General features: G+C 43.6%; 1 protein-coding gene across 1 annotated transcript in view; it reads left to right on the plus strand.

Annotated features, from left to right (window-relative positions):
• Window positions 1-3,207: 3,207 nt before the first annotated feature.
• PDE6D (phosphodiesterase 6D) overlaps window positions 3,208-19,638 on the plus strand; it is a 34,535-nt gene continuing 18,104 nt past the window's right edge. Inside the window, exon 1 of the mRNA XM_059479201.1 lies at window positions 3,208-3,398. Within this exon, the coding sequence (XP_059335184.1) occupies window positions 3,349-3,398 (50 nt within the window). The 5' untranslated portion in view covers window positions 3,208-3,348. The remainder of the gene's footprint in view (window positions 3,399-19,638) is intronic.

A 19,638-nucleotide genomic window follows, 5' to 3' on the forward strand; every position in this document is an offset into this window, starting at 1 on the left:
ACACTCACCACAGCTCGAATTCCAGGCTGAAACAGAAATGGAAATATATGATTGTGAGCTATTTTCCATGGATTCTGCAACCTTTTTCCAGAGCCTGAGGGTAAAAATCATCTGTTAGCCCCATGTAGGTCAGCCAGGAGTCCCTGTCCTGATACCTCCCAACTGCTGCCAGCCAGCCTGGCTGACCTGGACTTTGGAGGACAGCATCAGCTAAGCTCAGCTTTTGGGATGGATTTTTGTTTTTAAGAGGAAAAATATCAGGATGTCCAGCTGTCTCAGTCCCTTTTAAACAGCTATTGCAACCTCTTGCTCCACCCACACAGCTCTGTGTGTGCCAGGAGATGTTAATCCATTTTATCTTTTAATGTTGGCATTATCTCTTGACTCACCCCACCTCTTCCCCTTGTGATTCTGCAGTCCAGGTCCCTTTTAGGCAGCACATAATTCATTATTTCCCTGCACTGCCACAGTAATGTCCCCATACAGTGGGGTCCTGGACCCCCAGAGTCTGAGGACACCTGAGCTCCCCAAGGAGAGGGCCAACAGTGAAAACACTTCTGTGTTTCTTGTATTTTCCCTTGTATTTCATTGCTCACCTTGTGGGCTTCCACGACCCTTCATCCATTCATCCCCATTCCCTGCAGCTGCCAGCACACAACTCCAGAGCATGGTGAGGGGGAGCTCCCAGGCCCTGCTGAAAAGTTTCCAACCTCTCTTTATTTCCCAGGATGCAGGGACTAAGCTGCTTGCTGGACTCTCATCTCAGCCAGGCAAGGAGTGATGTCTGGGTGGCTGCAGATGTGAAGTTGTACAACCTCTCCCATCAGGTGTGGGGAGGGATGAAGCCCCAGCTGGGGCTCTGAACTATCTCCCAGTTACTCTGCTCTGCAGAAACACCAAAGGAACTCCTTTACCTGCACCTTGAGAACAGCTGCTGCAGAAGCAGAGAGCAGGCTGGAGGCATCTTCTCACCTGCAGTGGTAGCTCAGAAGCTGCCACACCTGCCAGAGATGTGAAGGAAAGGTTTTCAGTTCCAAGTGGCACCAAAAGACAGAGGGATTTGCAGCAACTTTCTTGCAAGGAGGTTTTTAAGATGATGTGCTCAAGAGTGTTGTTTGTGTTAATGCAGCCCAAGGACTGTGATAGATCCCAGGGTTTTGTCACCCTGAGTTGTGCTGCCACGTGTTCCACAGCTGCCTGGCCCTGCACTAGTGACAGGAGCCTCACACTTCAGCTGTGAGCTCTTCTGTGATGTTCAGGAGCTCCTGAATGAGAGGCCTGTGCCTCCCAGCACAGCAAGGTGACCTTGGGAATTCTGAGACTTGGCCAGGAAATGCAAAGGCTCCAACTTGAAACTCCACAAACATCCCTATCCCTGTGCTAGAGAAGCCCTTCAAAGCTGCAAGAGTTCCCTTCTATGAGATCCACTTGGTCTCTGGCTCCTTCATCTCTGAGGAACCTGAACAAAGACAGGATAGAGTTTCTTATGACTTCTGTAAACCAGCATGTCCTACTTCCACCTGGCAGGCTCATTTCCTACATACAACCAATTGTTTCTGCCTTTTCCAGGTCTGCTTTTGTCTTGCTTGCCTTTTCTCCTTGTCACTCTTTTCTCCTCAGTGATCTTTAGTCCCTCCTGTTTAGAAAGCATGCAATTCCACAGCCTAGCTAAAACCCAGGATGGACTCTTAACAAAATATAGACATATATTGGCACAGCTCACCCCTGGCACTCTGCCCAGACTCAAAATGACCCCTCCATACACTTAAACTGATAGTGGGAAATTGAGCATGGATCACATACATCAGGAAAAGAAATGCTGCCTATTTTTATTATTAAGATCTCTTGTCAGTGATGCTGGCAGTGGCCTTGCCCTTATGCATTAAATGGAGCCTTTATTAACACTCAGTCTCCACTTTTGCACAGTGGGTGATTTGGAGGCAAGTGGAGCCATGAGTGAGTGCATTGATGGCACCCTGACTGTTCACTGGTCCTCGTTTGAGGACTGGGTTACAACTGCTGGCTTTATTTTATCCATGACTTAATGCTTTTATCAGTTGCACTCAGATTGTTAAGAGAAGGGTTAATTAGCTCAAGTTAAAGAGCAGACTGGCTCCTGAAATGTGCTAACAAATCTGAGACTTTCCCCTCCACAATCAACTCTGCTACACAAACATAAAGGCTATAAAGATTATTAGAGGGCTGGGGCACCTCTCTGATGAGGAAAGACTGAAAGAATTTCCATTGTTCAGCCTGGAGAAGGTTCCAGGGTGACATCATGCAGGCCTTTCTGTACCTGAAGGCGTCCTACAAGAAAGCTGGAGAGGGACTTTTAACAAGGCAATAGAGTTCTAGTGATAGAACAAGGGGCATGGCTTCAAAATGACAGAAGGCAGATATAGGTTAGATATTCGGATGGAATTCTTTCCTGTGAGGATGCTTAGGCACTGACAGGTTGCCTGGCAAAGCTGTGGATGGCCCATCCCTGGATGTGTTCAAGGCCAGTCTGGATGGTCTTTAAGTCCCTTTCAACTCCAACTGATCTGTGATTCAAATTTCTGCAGCACAAAGAAGGCTGCCTTTGTTCCAGGGGTAGCACACTATTTATCTTTAACCTGCTCCACAATGCTGGTGCTGTTGGCTCCGGCCTCGGAACACGCAGAACCTCAGAACGGCGAGGTTTGGGAGGGAGCTCTGGCGATCAGCCAGTCCAACCCCTGCCAAGGCAGGGTCACTTGGAGCAGATGACACAGAACTGGTCCAGGTGGGCTCTGAAGGTCTCCGGCAGAAGCCGCTCTGGGGCTGAGTCACCGGGTCCCCACATCACCCGAGCTCACGGGCGGAGCTCCGCGAGCAGCCCCAGAGACGGAACCTCGGGACCCCCACTGCTCGGGAGAAGCGCCAGCCCAGCTCCAGCGGCTCGGGGCCGCTCGGCCGCCGCTGACGAGGCCCGGGGCGGCTTCTCACCCCCTCGATTGCTCCCCGCTGAGGCCTCCCGGCCCGGGGACCGCCCGGTCATCCTGCGGCGCCTCCATCGCGGCCACGTCAGGCCCAACCGAACAGTCTCGGCGACCGCTGCGCACCCACCCTTGAATGAGGGAGAGCGTTGCCTGATTGGTCAGTAGCGCTGTCATTCCTGCGCCAGAAGGCGGGGCGAGGAGGGGACGGCAGCGGCTGATTGGTCGGCGCTGCGGCGGGCGGCCACTGGCGGCCGCTGGGGTTGGTTGCGCCGGGCAGTGGCGGGTGCGCGGGAGGGAGGGGCGGGGGGTCCTGAGGCTCCGCTGTCACCGCCGCGCTCCCGCCAGGCCCGGCCCAGCCCCGTCCGCCCGCCCGCGGCGCGGCAGGACCATGTCGGCCACGGACGAGCGGGCCAAGGAGATCCTCCGCGGCTTCAAGCTGTATCCTCCGTGCGGGGGCCGTGAGGCGGCGCGGGGGGCGCGGGAATCGCCGCCCCGCTGTGGCGAGGCCCCTGGGGCGGGAGGGGGGTTGTCATGGCAACGCGGGTCTCCATGGCGTCCTTACCCCGGCGGTGGCGGGAGGGTCCCTCGGGGCTGGCACCGGCCCTGCGCCGGCCGGGGCGGGGGCACGGGGAGGGAGGCCCGTCACGCCGGGCCGGGGTCCCGTCCCTGCCCTGCGGGTGAGGGGTCCCCGCGGGCAAAGCCCTCAGCCGGGTGGCGGCGACCACCGCCCCTGCGGCCCCTGCCCGGCGCTGGGAGCGGCTGGGCCGGGGGCGGCGGCCCGGGCAGCAGGAGCCCCCCGCCCGCAGCGAGGACAGCTTACAGAGGGCAGGTGAAGTAGCTCTGCGCCAGGAGGATCTGATCCCCTTCCCTCCGGCCTGCGCTTAAGCACCTCTGCTTGGAAAGGAAATACCTGGTGCTCAGGTCCAGGAGCTGCTAAACACCTTGTTCCTTGTCATACCGTGAGGTACTGGCACATGTCTTGGTCGTGCAGTGTCTTTTATTGCTGACGTATTCTGCGTGTAAATGCCTTTCTGTGCAGCTCGTTTAAAAACTTTTCATGTTGTGGCTTTCCAAAAGCAATTCTGATTTTATGCCTGTGGTACCTGGATGTGAAGTTAAAGCTGATGAAATGAGATAGATCTGAGCTCGGAAGAGAGGCGAGAGCCTTTGTGCACCAATTCCAACCCAGCATTTCAGCAAAGTAGAGAAAGACTCGACCTAAAGGCCCACGTTCAAACTAAGGGTGTGAGAAATAGTGTAGCTTTATTTTACATGTGGAATATTTTACTGAAGTAAATTCTTCTAAGCTTAGAAGGCAATTGCAAGCTTGCTGTCTTGCCCTTTAGACATCAGAATATTGTGAGTTGGTTTATATTTCTCTTTTTATAATAAAAAGGACAGAAGTGAAGGAAATATCCTCTTGATCAAAACCTATTATTTCTAAACAGGGTGGTGGGGCTTTTTGTTCTGTGAGATGTTCATAATCTCTATGCCAGCTGTAGCAGGATCTGATTTTCTAGGTTGGATTTAGACAGATAGCTTTTATCAAACTATAAGCAGATGTTTTTCTTAACTTTTTTATAGAATCATTGCAGTCTCCCCCAGCTGTTAGTACTGCATCTGGTTCCTTTGCCTCTGTGCTGGCACTATTGACAGTTCTTTGTATCTATGAAGATGTAGAATTTTAGCTGTCAAAACATAAATTAAAAACCTTTTGTGCTGGCAATTAGAAGAATAAGCTTCTGACAAGACCGGACTAAGCTGTTGGTAGAAGTGAGGAGTGCCTTGCCAGTTAAGCCTAGGGAGCAAACTTTTAAGTGCTTTTTGCATGTGTTTGTACATAGTCTTTATTGGATAGCAGAATTTACATAAAGGTCTTTGTCCAACTCTGAATGAAATAATATTTTTGTTGTTTGCTGTCTTAAAGAGAAAATGCTTTTTGCTCTTTGAGAGGAAGGATGTCAGACAACAAACTATGATCTCAAGCAGCCATAGCATGGACAGAAATTTTATTAGAAGCACTCTGCAGTCTGTGTTGAAGTCCTCAAGTCTAGTCTTCCTTTTTTGTCCTTGAAAAAAAAAAAAAAAGTTAATTTACTTCTGGCAGGACAGCTTAAGTCAAAATCTGGACCACACTTCTCCAAAAACATGCTAGAGTACCTTGATAGCTGCCACAGGGGCTGTGTGGTGCAAAGTCTGACAAACAGGAAAGTCTGGAGAAGCATTTCATAACTGAAACTCTTAGCAAGTTGAAATAGTTGAGAAACATCTCTGTTGCCTTTAGTAAACCAGAAGAGAGGCTGAGCAGACATTCCTCATTTGTGAGGAAGCCTTGAGACACCACACCATCCCCACAGGAAACTGCTCATGCCCAGCTGTGACCACGCTCCCTGCAAGGGAGACATCAGCTCCATTTCCCTTCCCTGTCCAAGGGCAGGGTCTGTTCCAGGGACAGTTGCAGTTTAGAGATGCTTTATCTCCCAGCCACCCTATTGTACTCATTTCATTAACAGAAAGGAAGAGAGAAATGTGTTCTGAAAAACTGTTCAGTTTATACTTTGAGCACCTGAAAACTTTCTCCTCTGCTCCCACAAGGGAGGGAGTTGAGCTCCACCACCTTAAGCACATCTGCAGCCTTGGCACTTCAAACTGAACTTGCTTTTAGCACAAGAGAGGAGCATGGCATTGCCCCCAGGGGCAGTGTGCAAGGGATTCCTTGGGAGGCAGGAACAGTTGCTAGGGCCAGAAGCATCACTGAGGAGAAGCAGGCTTCCAAAATAATCCCTGATTTTAACACAACAGCAGACACTCTAGCTAGAAGTCCAGTTCACATTGAGTAATCAGAGTTTCCTCCAACAATTGTGTTTACTTGTGGTTCCTGAAAAGGAGTTAATTACAAGCTTTCCAACTCATTGGGGCATGCTGGATGATTGGGGCATGTGGAAATTAAATTATAGACTCAATCCACCCTCTAATTTCAATTGAAAGATAGGTTTTCCTTCCTCTATGACACCAGTGCAGAAACATGTTGTGACTAATGTCCCAAAATCCAAGCCAGGAACATTTATTCCCTCTTCTCATGGATTTTACTATTTTAAAAATATTAAAACCAAGGGAAATATATTTGATGCTTGCAGGAAAATGAGAATATTATACGTTATTGGACTTATCCTAAGAATTTCTGTGGCACCAGTGAATATTGAACATTAACAGTCCAATAAATATGCAGCAGAAAAATTTTGAAAGCAGACAACAAACAGAGCTCGTCACTTGTTCAGGGACAATATTTGCTAACAGAGCTTGTAAGTGTATTTATCAACAAACTGCTCTGAAGGCACTGCTGTTCTGAACAGCAGTTGTTACACCCAACACAATAGCTACAGGTAGTTTAGTGCTGTGAAAATGCACTTGTTTGGCTACAAGCAGCATCAGTCCAGTTGGTGACTGAAGATCCATTTGTGAGAAGTATTAGCCAAGTCTTATTTCTGCAAGTATTTATGCCCCTCTGGTCCTGTGATCTCAAATGTATGAAATTCAATTATGCCTTGTATTTTTTTTCCTCTGGAAGATGGGAGAGTTACTCTGTCAAGCTACAGAAGGGCATTTTACTTGGCCCTCACTCAGCCTTTCAACACATTCTTCAGATCTTGTTCTGTCATTTTATCTTCAGTGTGTACTATTAAATGCATACATTTAGCATCCTTTATCAAAAGAAAGTAACACCAGTGATGTACTTCCCCAGCAGTTAAAGTTCAGGATTGTTTTATTTTGATGGCTCCCCTTTAACCATTTGTGGGTTGCCTCTTTACCTTTGTTCTGAGATCAACTAGCACAGAATTATTTTTTCAAAATGTGGTAGAATAAGGACCCTGTAGATAGTTAGTTACTCTGTTTAGTTTGGTTTGGTTTGCCAGCATTTGGAAAGCATCCATGCTGTAGATTAGAAATGTCCAGTCATGGTTTGCAGCAGCAGATTCACATCCAGCTCTTGAGGGACCTCAGTCCAACTTCCTGAAGCAGTTCTTTCTGTGAGGTTTCAGTCAGAGCAGAAAGGAGGAGAAAACCCCAATGAGTTGGTTGATTCTCAGGATTGTTAAAGTGCCATGTCTTGCCTCTCCACACAGGAGTAAGGACATCTTTCTATCTTAAATCTTACAAGTCAAACAAGATATCACCTTTTATTTGCTTCTGTACAGAGAAGTCATATCAAAATCTCTGTAGGATTAATTGTCCTGTAGCTGTTTATCAGTTTAGGATATGTTTTTCCATGAACTTCATTTTAAGGCTGTGTAGTGGCCTGTTCTTCAGAAGTCTCCTGAAACAAGGCAATACAGTGAACATAAGCAAGAAGAGAATATTAACTGACAGTATTAACTCCAGAACAATTACAGAGTTATGAAACTGAGTTTGTGGTCAGTGTAAATATACACCTGTAGCTCAAGCACTCCAAACTTGCAGGCAAAACTCTCATGTCAAAGCCTGGCCTACTTTCCTACAGTCCTCAAGTTCCCTGTGCAGCATCTTCCCAGCTCCCAGAGCTTTTTCCAGCTTTATTCTCACCATTGTTTTTCTTCCTAGGAAGTCTTTCTCTTTGAAAGATGGGTAGAGCTGTAGTGAAAATACAGTTACACTAGAATCACTAGGAATATCTATGAGCTTTTATATTATTCTGCAGACAGGGAAACTTCCAACTTCATCCTGGTCTGCTGTACACACAGGAACTGAAGTTAATGACAGTCTTGTCCATCAGTTCCTAGAATAGTCACTGTTCACTGAATAGTTTGATGCAGCATTCCAAAGTTGAGCAATCTAATTAGAAGCAACATTGAAATAAGTTTCCAGTTTCATTGTTAGGCTGGTAGGTGTTAGGCAGGTTATTCATTTGAATTTCTTACCTGCTCCTGTGTTTACAAAACTAACAAGGGAGCAGCTTTAATTGGCTTAAAGATTCCCTTTGGTTTTGAGGTTTCCTTTGTGCTTCCTCAATTCTCACTTTGTATAAATTCCTTGCATTGGAATAGAAAGACAAACCATCAATTTCATGGGTTAAAAGGAGACACTGGCCAGCCAGAGATGGAGCAGGAGTTGCCAGAAGCTGGGACATGTACTCTGTGGAAACCCAAAGCAGAACTCACATGTAGCTTGCTCTAATGCAATTTTAAAACACCCTGGAAACCATGAGTTTGTTCCCTCTCATCCATATTTCTGGTTTTTTGAACCCTCTTACTTTCTACAGAACTTAAAGTACTTTACAAGCAAGAGTTGTCCACATTCCCAGTTAGTCTGACTGGAACAAATTCCCACCCTGGCAGCATTGAGAGATCTTTGTTTCAGAGACCAGAGTTTCACCCAGAAGCTTTAGGCTGGTTGTAGTTGGTAGTTGAATGTCATGGTAGCCAAGGTACCTTTATCATATCAGAATTATTTCCAGCATTTGCAGAAGTTCTGCACTATGCAATGATCTCTAATTCTGGCATACTGGACACAGAGTCATCATGTTTCTTATGACTGAGTCATGAGGCACATCTGCAAATAAAGCAAGAGCAATTTTACCAGGTTTGGTTTTGCCTGATTCCTGAGTGAACACCAAAAACTTAATGTCCTCCCCTTGTTAACTCTCATTGAAAAAAGTGTAAATATTTAACTGTGCCTAACCTGTGATTTGCATTAACTTGATATCTGAGCTACAGTCAGTTGTCTACTTGTCACATTTAATGCAGTCCCTGTGTAGTGTTGGAAGTGGGGGTTTGTGCCCATGACAGTGGGAGGGACATCACAGGATACAAATGAGTTGCCAGGTGCCACAGAGAACATGTCTGGCATCAACTTCAAAGTGGAGGTTGACACTGGAGTTCAGGTTTTTCTTTTTAATCTTCAATATTGCTTTAGCACTTTGTAGTTACAAATTTATACCTAAGATTTATCCTTTGATCTCTCCAAAGCCTACCCATCCAGCATTTTACTGGAATTATGGTTTCAGTATTTTTAATTGCTTGCTTAGTGCCAACCTAATGAAGTACTTAAAATAATGCAGGTGTCATTAGCAAAATTATTTTCCCTTGTTTTCTTTGTATCATATTAAGATATCAGTTACTCTTTGCATCCTTGGAAGTCGTTGGTGCCTTATTCTTCAGCTGTTGTTACAGTATTTGAATTTCCACAGAGCAGAAGATAGTAATTTAATCCATCAAGTGAGAACTGGTAGAGCTTCTTTCCCCCCACCCCCTGCATTTTCACAGCCAACATACAGGATAAAAGCCAAGCTTACACACATACAGAGAAGTAGGGGAGATATCCAAAAATCCTCAAATTAAACAGATAATGTTCAGAGGAGGGTTTTTTAATATAGATATCTGATGTGGTTCTTGTGTCTCTGGCAAAAAGAGTTTTCTCTTACCTAGAGCAGCCTTAGTGTGGAAGCTGATTTGACTTGTTCTAAGGTGTTTATCTCTGAATTTAGGCTGATCCCAGAAATAAAGTTGAGTCAAAATTTTACTTGAAATTTGTAAGATAGAGGCTACTATATATCTTACATTTATGTAAAAAAGCCTCTTCTGTTTCTCTAAGCTGGGAAGTTAAGGCAACTTCAAATTTGAGCTCAGAGTCTGTTAAAGATAAACCAGTGCTTTGCTTACATCCAACAGTCAATGTTTGTGTAGAAATAGGAGGTTGCTGCATTCCCAGGTACAGGGAACAAGCAGAAAGCATCATGATCTATTAAGGTCCACATGGCAACATTGAATTTTGTCCTTTTTTTCCCTGCATATTAGTATCACAGAGTTTATAAAATTTAGTTATTTAAAAGGTGATTTTTGCACATCTGTTGCTCTCACATCTTAAGGAGCACATCATATGTTTATTCTAGATATGCAATAAACTGCAGTAGCCAGCACAAAATGTGTAAAGCTTTTCTCAAGTGCTGCCTTTTTGTGCTGAGAATAATCATAATCAGGAGCCCTCACAGAAGCAGGTTTGTCATCTGTGTAGCCTCACTCCCTGAGCAGTTTGAGGGAGTATCCCCATGCACTCACTGGGCATTGCTGTGAGGTTCCAAAGCCATTCAGCCTCATGCCCAAGCAGACACTGCAGGACTATTGGGAGGCTCTGTCCAGAAGACACCTGACAGCAACCAGGGTTCTCATAGGAACCAGATCTCAACTGCACATTGCTAAATTCTAGTTGGCAGCGAGGATTTTCAGCTGTGATTATGAACTCAAGATTCCATTGTCATATTTCTCCTGAGCAGAGTTCTCATTGTGACAGAAATGTTATGTGTAGAGAAGACTTAAGGGAAACAGTATCAGATTAATTCAGTCATGAGTGAGTCTTTGAGTTGATTGTGTTCATGACTAGAATTTCAGGCAACATTCTTCTGGAAGAATGGCAGGCTTAGGTAAAAGGAGGAAGGAAAATACATTGGTTTTTTATTTCAGTCAGCATTTGGGATAGCAGTGCACATAAGAATATTACTAAATTTATCCTGTATTGAAAGAATTGTCTAATTAGGAGCAATAGTTTTCCATTAGAGATTGAGAGTGCAGGGCCTTATACTCAGTAATTCTACAGAGGACTGTTTATATGGGTTGGTCTGTATGCTACACTGTACCTAAGCTTCAGCTACTCTGTAGCAAGTCAGAAGCTTATTTGGTCCTTGGGACAGCTAATTATATCCATCTTTTCTTATTTATCAGGAAAGCAGGGAAGATCATACACTTTACTCATCAGTGAAAGCAGATTGCCTGCAGGCCTCTTTCCTCCTCTTCACATGACCTAATTTAAGCCTTTTGAGAAGGAAGGCTACACATTCTGGGAATCAAGAGTTCATCTGATGTTTTAAGTGTCAGAAACTTCTGATCAGGGACAGCCTGCTGAGGAAGAAGAGAGTTAATGTCAGGTCACTTTGGTTTGGAAGATCAAAGGAAATTGTATTTCAGGAGGCAGTGGAAAAGCTGGCTATTTGCATGACTTTAAATAAAAATTTATGTTTGGGAAAATTCTTAGAGAAACCCTCACTAAGGGGGACCCAGTTTTGATTCAAGTATTGGCATGAACTGTTGCTAACTCTGCTTAAGGGAGTTCTGCAACACCCTCAACTGCTCTTGAAGGAAGTTTTGCAGAGAGAGAAGGTAGAGGAACAACCATTGTCCCCATTAATGTACTGCCATGTGGTGAAATGCCAACCCATCTGGAAACTGGACACCAAGAAATACCTACCAGCTTTAGCACAGGTGTACCTTCTGAAGGTACTTTAGACATTTCACTTCCAGTTTAACTCTTTAAAGTAGATTTGAGTGCATTAGAATACTGGCCTGTCAGAGTCCAGCTTAAGATTTCACTGTTTCTCTAGTAAAGTTACTTTCTTTCCCAGAAGCTGCAATAAAGAGGGGAAAAGTCCTTCTGTTTGTTACTTTGCTTGAACCTTAGTTCAAGCCTTAAAGTGAAATTTAAAAACAGCTCAGTCCAGGAAGTGGCATCCTGCTTCTGAGCAAAGAGACATCCAAAAATACCTGCTCTTGCATTCTTCCTGCCCCATGCTTCTGTCACAGCAGCTGTACAGAGCCTGGGTTGCCATCCCCAGCCACTTGTTGCCTCATTTTCAGAGTCACCAGCCAGGCTGCTCAGATGAGCCCTGCAGCTTCCTGCATGGAGGCTTTAAACAACCTCAGCAACAGGCTGAGGAGCAGGAGCTGTGCTGATGGCAGTTCTACCAACTGCTCAGCTGTTCAGCTTGAGGGAGAAATGAAGCAGCAGCTGGGGAGGGCTGTAAGCAGAGTCCTCTCCAGGCACTGCTGCTGCTGGGTGTTATCCCCACAGGCTCAGATCAGATCACTCAGTGCAGCCTCGTGCTGGGTTCTCCAGCTCTCAGCACCACCTTACCTGAGGAGGCTTCTCACACACCATTTTAGTTATCCAGCACCAATTCTAAAAACCTAGCTTACCATTATTTTAGTTTTAATTTCATTTAAGAGAAATGCATTTGAGGTGACCTCAGTAAGGTAGTTATTTTCTCTTTGCCCTTGACCTGTGCAAGAAATCCTTAGCATTACTGTGCTGTGTGAGCAGTTCCTGCCTGGTCACCAGGCAAAGTCACAAGCAGGGTCTGGAACCATGCAGCAAGTGCCATTAGAGGCTCTATTCTGTGCAGCTCTCAATGGACCAGACAGAGGAAAACATTGGCTAAAAGCCCCATGCAGCCTTGGAGAGCAAATGCTTGTTGTTTTTAAATGCTCTTTCCAGGAAGAGACAGAGAAGCCAGTACATTTCTCAATCCCATTTGGGCTGCTCATTTATGGAACCCTCATTAATCCACAAGGCATTGTTACAGTTGTATTGTTGCCATTAAAACACAGTATTTAAACAGCTCCAGAAAGGAATTCTTCTTTGTGTTTTCTCCCATAATTCCTTCAAAGGGAACTGCATTATTCTACTGCCACATTGACCTGAAGGGTTGGCTTCACAAGAAGGAAAAAACACTGGTTCCCTGGTTTTCCAAGCATCTTCCATTCTACCACTAGAATGTTCCTTTCCTCTCACCACTGGCAATCCCTCCATGACCACCTTCTCCCCATCCACACAAATGACAGGGGAGGCATTAACCAGCTGTAGCACAAACCTCTGCTGCTGATTCCTCCAGCCATGCTTTAAGGTTTTCTTTAAGGTTCTCTTTCTCATATAACTACAGCCCTGCCCGTGGCCAGCTGAAAAAGTTTCACAGTTCGTGATGGTCTCTTGCGTTTGTTTGCACTGATAAAACAGTACCTTGTTTTCCTGCTTAGTAACATTGTCTACATCATCCCTAGTGTTGCCTGTTCTGAAATAGTAAATGCAGTGAATGAGGCAGTAGAATGAATGGAGAGGTGCAAATTCAAATAAAAAAGGACTATATTTTAATGTAGGCACACCTGTAAAGGGTGCAGATAATGGCAGTTCTCCAGCTTTTTCTGTCTAACTTCTCCATATTAGCATTCGCCTTAACATGAATGCTAATGAATGAATGCTTATGAAGTCCACACTTTGAAACGCCAAAATAATATTTCATAAACATGACATTTGTATTCTCTGTAAGTCTAGCTTTCCAATAAGTAAATTTTTATTTTCTTGTTATTAATACCTATATTGAAAGAATCAGCTTGTGAATTACAGCTGATTGTATTTATACATTCTGTCCTTTTTCACAGCAGAAATAAGATATTCCATTGCTTTAGCTGAAAAATATATTAATATATTTTTACTGAAATTGCAAAAATCTGATTTAATGTATTCTCAAAATTTAACATACAGCAACAAGCATGTTAAAATAATAAAATTTAAACCTTAGTATAAACATGACTGTAGATTTTATTGACAGTGAAAGCTGTAAGAGCTGCTTGGAAGCAGAATAGAGTAATAGAGGTCATTGCCTTTTTCGTTGTTTCAGTGGAAGTTTCATTACTCTGTCTCCACAATAATGTTGTTTTTTTCCTTTTTTCTGAATTCCAATGCATGCTAAAATAGAGATGCTGGTTTGGGCACAGACCCTCCATCTTCCAGATCATGGTGGTCCTGGTGACATGCTCAGAGGTTCACATCAGTGTAGGTCATGTTACTGGAGCTGTAGAAGTTGATCAAAGTACAGCATTCAGAACAAAATAATTTTGGAGAGGAGGTATTTTACCTCCTCTCAGCTGATTTGAAGCTGAATTGTTTCCTTGTACTTTCCCTGTTTTGCTGTAGTGCTTTTCCAAATAACTCTCTCTCTTTTCAGACTGCCATACTGTTGAACACTGTAAAATGTTGGGATGGTTAAATTGTCAAATCACTAGTCCACACTGCCAATTGAAGCTCTTCTCATATTCTGGACATTCCTAAAAAAGCACAGTGGTTCTGATATGAAGTCCTTGTTTTTTGGAAAGTTCTGCTTCAATCTGTATAAATCCCCATTTATTCTTCCTCTTTACATCCACTTTGAGCAGCCTCTGGTCCATTTACAAGGTTAGTTTCCTCCTGCAACTGCCAATCATTCCCTCCTGACTATATTTTCATTTTGCTTTCATTCTCTACATGGTCTGTACGCTCTTAAGTTTTCCTCCCTTCCTCAGAAGAGACAAGATAATGAACTTGTTTTCCTTGAATAATCATAGTCCTGTCAGTTTTAAGTGAAAAACCAAAAATTGTTTGAGCTGTATTTGCAGCATGGGATCCTGCCACATAGTACTCCAGAGGTAAAACCACTTTAGTGTCTCAGATCCATGACTTTTCTTTCTCTTACACATTAAATTATTATATCTGATTCTCACTTTGGTCTTGTCCTCTGAGTCTAGAGGGCCACTGACATCCACCTAAGTATTCACATCCTTACTGACTCCCTCAGCTTGGTATTGAGGTGTTCATAATCATTTGCTGCCCATTTGTGCCTGGAAAAACAGGGTAACTGGCAGTGAGGGTGCTGTTTTGTTTAGTCAACTCTTCTGGCTGTGAGGGTTGTACAGTTTGCAAGGCCAAAGCCTGCCCACTTCTCATGCAGACACAGTCCAAGTTAAAAAAACAACAATCAAAACTGAAGTATTTGTAGCTCCAGTGACATTCAGGCCAATACTCTCCACAGAGACTGTATATCCAAGGAACCATTTGAGCTAATGCCAGGAAAAGTGTGGCTTGTTCCTCTGCTGTGCTGTGTCAGCAAATAGGAGATTGGCATTTGTCATTGTGGACTTCATGAAAGTGCTTGTTGTAGCTGTTTCTCTGGCTGATTTGAATTTTTATTTTGTTTATTAGATGTAGAGTGTGAGTACCAGGGCTAAATGCTGTTTTATAAAAAATCTCAATAAGATTAAATCCCCTTGCCATTCTGTAATTAATTTCAAGGATATTGTGTTGTTTTCCCAGAGAATTTGTGGTGGTCTCTAGATGCATTCCTGGTTACAGAACAATTCTGGACTGAAACAGTGAGGGATGTGCTCTGTGTGACATACTGTGGGGCAGTTAAAGGTTGCAGAGATTCAAAAAAAGCATGAAGTGCTTTGAGTAAACCACCTTTAGGAGAACTGAGTGACTTCTGCTCTGCCAGCTCCAGCATCACATTCCTGCCTGCACAGGTTCCACTGGGCACAGCTGGGAGACTGAACAAAGCAGCAGTTCTGTGCTCAGCCAGTATTGCTTCTGCTGCAATAGTTAGTTTTCACTCCTGTCATTAACAGAAACCCTTCCAGACTAATTACCAGATGTACTGCAGCAGTAGCACTTGTCCCCTGAAGGCTGCAATTGGCATTTGCTTTCAAAGCTGTGTAAAGAGGATCTTTTTGGGATACCGTTCATTTTTGTCTTTTTCCAGCATTGCTTGTGAGAAAGGGCAAATGAGCCCACCTGGAAAAGGAAGTTCAGTTGTCTGACCTATTTTTGAGTAGCACACAGAGCTGTAATCTCACCTTGAGGGAATACACACCATCTTTATGCCAACTGGCTTGGGCAATATGGAATTTGCTGGTGCCAGGAGTTCTTGAACAGATGTAGCTCCACAGTGTAAATGTACTGCACTGGATAAAGCACTGTCTGTACTTTTCTTCCCAGTGTCAAAGTGCCAATGTTGGAAAAAGCTCTACTCTAGGCAAAACCACATTGTTCATATGCTTAAAATTTACCCCAGTTTAACCACTTCTGCTTGATTTCCCCCCTGTAGATACCTTTATCCCAGTTCCAAGTCACTTCAAAGCTTTGGAATTGGATTCTCTTGGTGGAGAATAAAAACATTCAGGCAAAGGTTAAATAAGGGATGGTCAGCTCAACTCTAAATTCACTTTGTGCATTAATCTGGATTGACTCGACTGGAGTGACAAATTCCCTGTTAATTCAACTGCCAGAGAAAGGTACTGTTTAAAAATTAACATTGTGTTCAAAAGGTGATCAGTAAGGGGAGTTCAGACAGAATCAGTGTGGGAATGTGAGAGAAATCCAGTGCTTGACCTTCTGTTCCTGCTTTCTCCTGAGAGTGCCAGCAAGAATCTCTTTAAGTGCTCCCTTTACAGCTGATTTTGGTGGTGTGAACACCTGCCTTTTAACAATTAGGATAAAACTCACAGGCTCATTTCCTGGAAGGCAGGAGCTATCAGACCTAATGACTGCAGGCTTTATTGATCTGATGGGGAGGATTTGGAGTGCTGACACACAGCCTGAAGTTTCCATGGCCCAATAAAAATCTCTGGGTCCCTGAAGTCCTTTGCACAAATGAATTCTTCCTCTTTTACAGACCTCTCTGAAATTGAGACCTGTCTGTCTGAAGACTGAGCTACAGATTTTCCCTAAATGTTTTTACAAAGTCTTTTTCAATAGTGATTTTTTTGCTTTGTTCTGTATAGGTGGAAACACTACTTGACAGCAACACTGAAATCTCCCCTGGCCTAGTTTCTGTCCTCAGCAGCACAACTTAAAGCACACTCTCAAACACAGTTTTATTTCTGCTCTTTCCTGATTCCCTGGAAGACCAAACAAAAGCAACTTTATATCAGAAATGTAAAAAGTCAAGGGCAGAACTCTCTCTGTAGGGACAACTCTCTGTCCTTCCTATGAAAGACACCATTGAACACCTCTTGGTAGGAAGATGCCTCCTTTCATGTACCAAACATTCACCAGTTATATAAGATTGCTGGAGAACAGCAGAGTGTCATTTGAATCCCTTAAAATGATGGCTCTTGAGGACTTCTGTGGTAGCTGCAGTTGCTTATATATCCTGTGCATGGAGGGGTGTTTTAAGGACAGCTCAGAACAGGATCTCTCCCCAGTAACAGTGCAATGTTCTTGTAGCCTCTTCCAGCGTTTGAGCAGTTAACATGAAGTAAGAAGTCTTTCAAATGTACAAAATCCTTGATTCTGCCCTGGCCAGTCTTTTGCTGAATAATATTTTTAAAAATCACAATTCCTCCTGGTTGCTAAATTTGATGTTCAAGGACCTCTGTCAGAGTCCTTGCCAATGCAGCTCTAACTGTTGAATTGTCATGTCTTATACACTAAATCTGGGGGATTGTTTGCTTGGGTTTTGTTTCATGAAGACTGAGAAAAAGAATTCCATTAAAAGATGGAATATGTATTTGTTCTTTGTGGAATATTTTTTGCCAACAGAAATTACAATCAAATTCTTGAGTAAACAGTATCCACCTGAGAGGTAACCAAGCTAGCAGGGCTGTTGACTGCTGACACACTAATCACCTACTTAATGTTAATATGCAGCAGTACAGGAATGATTAATAGGAGGCTTTACAAGCATAGGTGTCTGGGTAGTGCATGCATCCTGTGTGTGTGCAGGACGTGCTGCTGATCTCTGGCACGGGCTGCAGGCCAGAGGAGCAGCAGGAAGAGCCTGATGCTGCTGACCTGCTGGACATGCAGTGGTGCTGCTGTACTGTGCCTTTTTTATCCTTGGAAATGGAACAAATAAAGGCTCTTTACAAAGAGGAAGCCTGGTTGAGTTGCTTGGAATTCAGGCACAAAGAATCCAGAAGAATTTTTGCACTATTGAGAATGGCAGCCTGGTAAAATAGTGGGTTTTGAAATAGAACTCTTTTGGATTAATAAGGGAAGCCTTTATGCAAAGTATTACTGTAATTGCAGCTCATGTTCTGATTGCCTTATCAGGGGAGATGCATCCTCAATGGCATCTTTGTTTGTCTTACAATGAAAAGAGATAGAAAATAAGCAATTAAAGCAGACTTATTGAAATACCATAAATCTGAGCATTCAGCTATGCACTTCTAGCTAAGATTGTTGGTTAGTTTTTGTATTTAAAAAAAAATAATAAATTATTGCTGTGGTCTGTACTTGCTTTGTAGTATGGCCAGACTACTGACAAAGAAAAATTTTCTTTTTTTGTTTCAGCTGTGATCTTTTCTCTCTTCCTGCTTCTCACCCTAAAGCAGTCTTTATAAATATGCACATAGAAATTTGAGGTTAATTAACTGTTGTATATTTGGGATCCTTGTTACTGCAATGAACCTTGTAAAGAAATACTACAGAATCTGACAGTGGTAATTTTGAAAATAGATGGACTTCACTCTGATTGTGTATCAGCTGATATTTGAGTAATGAATAGTGTATTTTTATTGCACTTTATGAAAATGAGCAACAAACCCCTTGCTCGCTGTTTTGTGGTCTAGTGCCACCTAGACATGGGCAAGTCCAACATTAAATTTATTTCTTCCAGGAACAGAAGATTCCCAGGGAAAATTCAGCAGACATCTTTTATATAGTGATAAACAAATATATTTTCAGAAAAAAAATGGCCTGGGTTTATCCTGTAATATCTCATAAGAGCAGTCTAATATTAGTAGAAGATTAATATTGTTCAGTCATTTAAATGTGAAATCTTTATGGCATAGATTTTGAGTTAAATCTCAAAGACTCTTGCTTTCTAGTTGTGTGTGTGTGTCTGTGTGTTGCTTAATCTCCCTGGCCAGTGCAGGGGATGTTGTGATCTCCTCGTTAAAGACGTCACACTGAGAAGATTGGAGTAGAGGAATAAATAGAACAAGTGCTAGAAAGCCAAGCAGCTCATCCTGGTTGAACTAAAATGCACTCCACACAAACCATCTTCCCCATAGATTTGTTTCTCCTAACTAAAACTCAGTTCCCATTTTGTACAGTATGAAACCAGCTCATTTGAGGCTCTGCTATGTTGCATGGGTTTCTGAAATGTTGCTTCACCTAACTGTGCTACTCAGTAGCCAGTGTGTTTTACAGGTTACTCCTCTGGTGGAGAAAGCAGACAAGGGCAATAGCTCCCAGAGGGCAGAGAGGCTCAGAATTGGGCTGGTGAGGTTCAGTACAGAGCTTGAGCACTTAAAGGTCTGCTGTATCTGAGCTGGCTGTGTGCAGCCCCATCTCATTATCATTAGCCTGTTTTCCTGACCTGTGCACCAAAATTAATCTGGGCAGGGGCTGCCAGACCTGTCCAGGCTGACTCTGTCTCTCCAGGTGCCAGGGGTGCAGTCAGAGTGTGTGTCCCTGAGACAGGTCTGCTGCTTCTCCTTGGAGCTGGCCTGTGTGGAGCAGCAGGGCTCTCAGATGTTCAGACGCCCTTCAAAAGTGACAGGTAGATAGCTAAGAATTGAAGGATGTCCCACTGAAATGTTTTAATTGTTTGTGATAATAAATTGCATTAAAAGAATTGTGCATTGCACAAGAATAAGTGGAAAATGAATCCTTGCCCATGCTCAGCAGGATCTGGTGAGGCTGGAACTACTGGCAAGTTTTTCAAGCAAAGTTAGGTTAGGAAAAGCTTGCTGCTGGAAATTACTGCTTTTTTCCAGAAGTTTTTTTATTCCAGCACTGTGCTTAGTCTTTGTCCTCCTCTGATCCCAATAGATTCTGAAAGAATATAATGAAAAAAGGAAACAAGGCAGGATGCAACAGCATGGACATTTCCACACAGTCACTGCTTGCAATCCAGCTCTGGGAAACTTTGGTGGATGTGGAAACAACAAATCCCAAAGTGTAATTCCCTTACAGTGCAAGGGAATATCTCAGTGTCACAGGGCCATCTGTGGATCCTTGTAGAGCTGCTTGGACATTTGTTCTGAAAGCACAGCTGCCTAGCACGGAGTTTATTTTTAGTATTTTAACCAAACAGCTTCAAGAGTTGGAAATTTCTCTAAAATTTAATTACTCAGCCACTGTCATTCTGTGTTCAAGGAGTCTGACTTGAGGCTGACAA

Source organism: Ammospiza nelsoni, chromosome 10 (genome assembly GCF_027579445.1).
Source record: "Ammospiza nelsoni isolate bAmmNel1 chromosome 10, bAmmNel1.pri, whole genome shotgun sequence".
Taxonomy (NCBI): Eukaryota; Metazoa; Chordata; class Aves; order Passeriformes; family Passerellidae; genus Ammospiza; species Ammospiza nelsoni.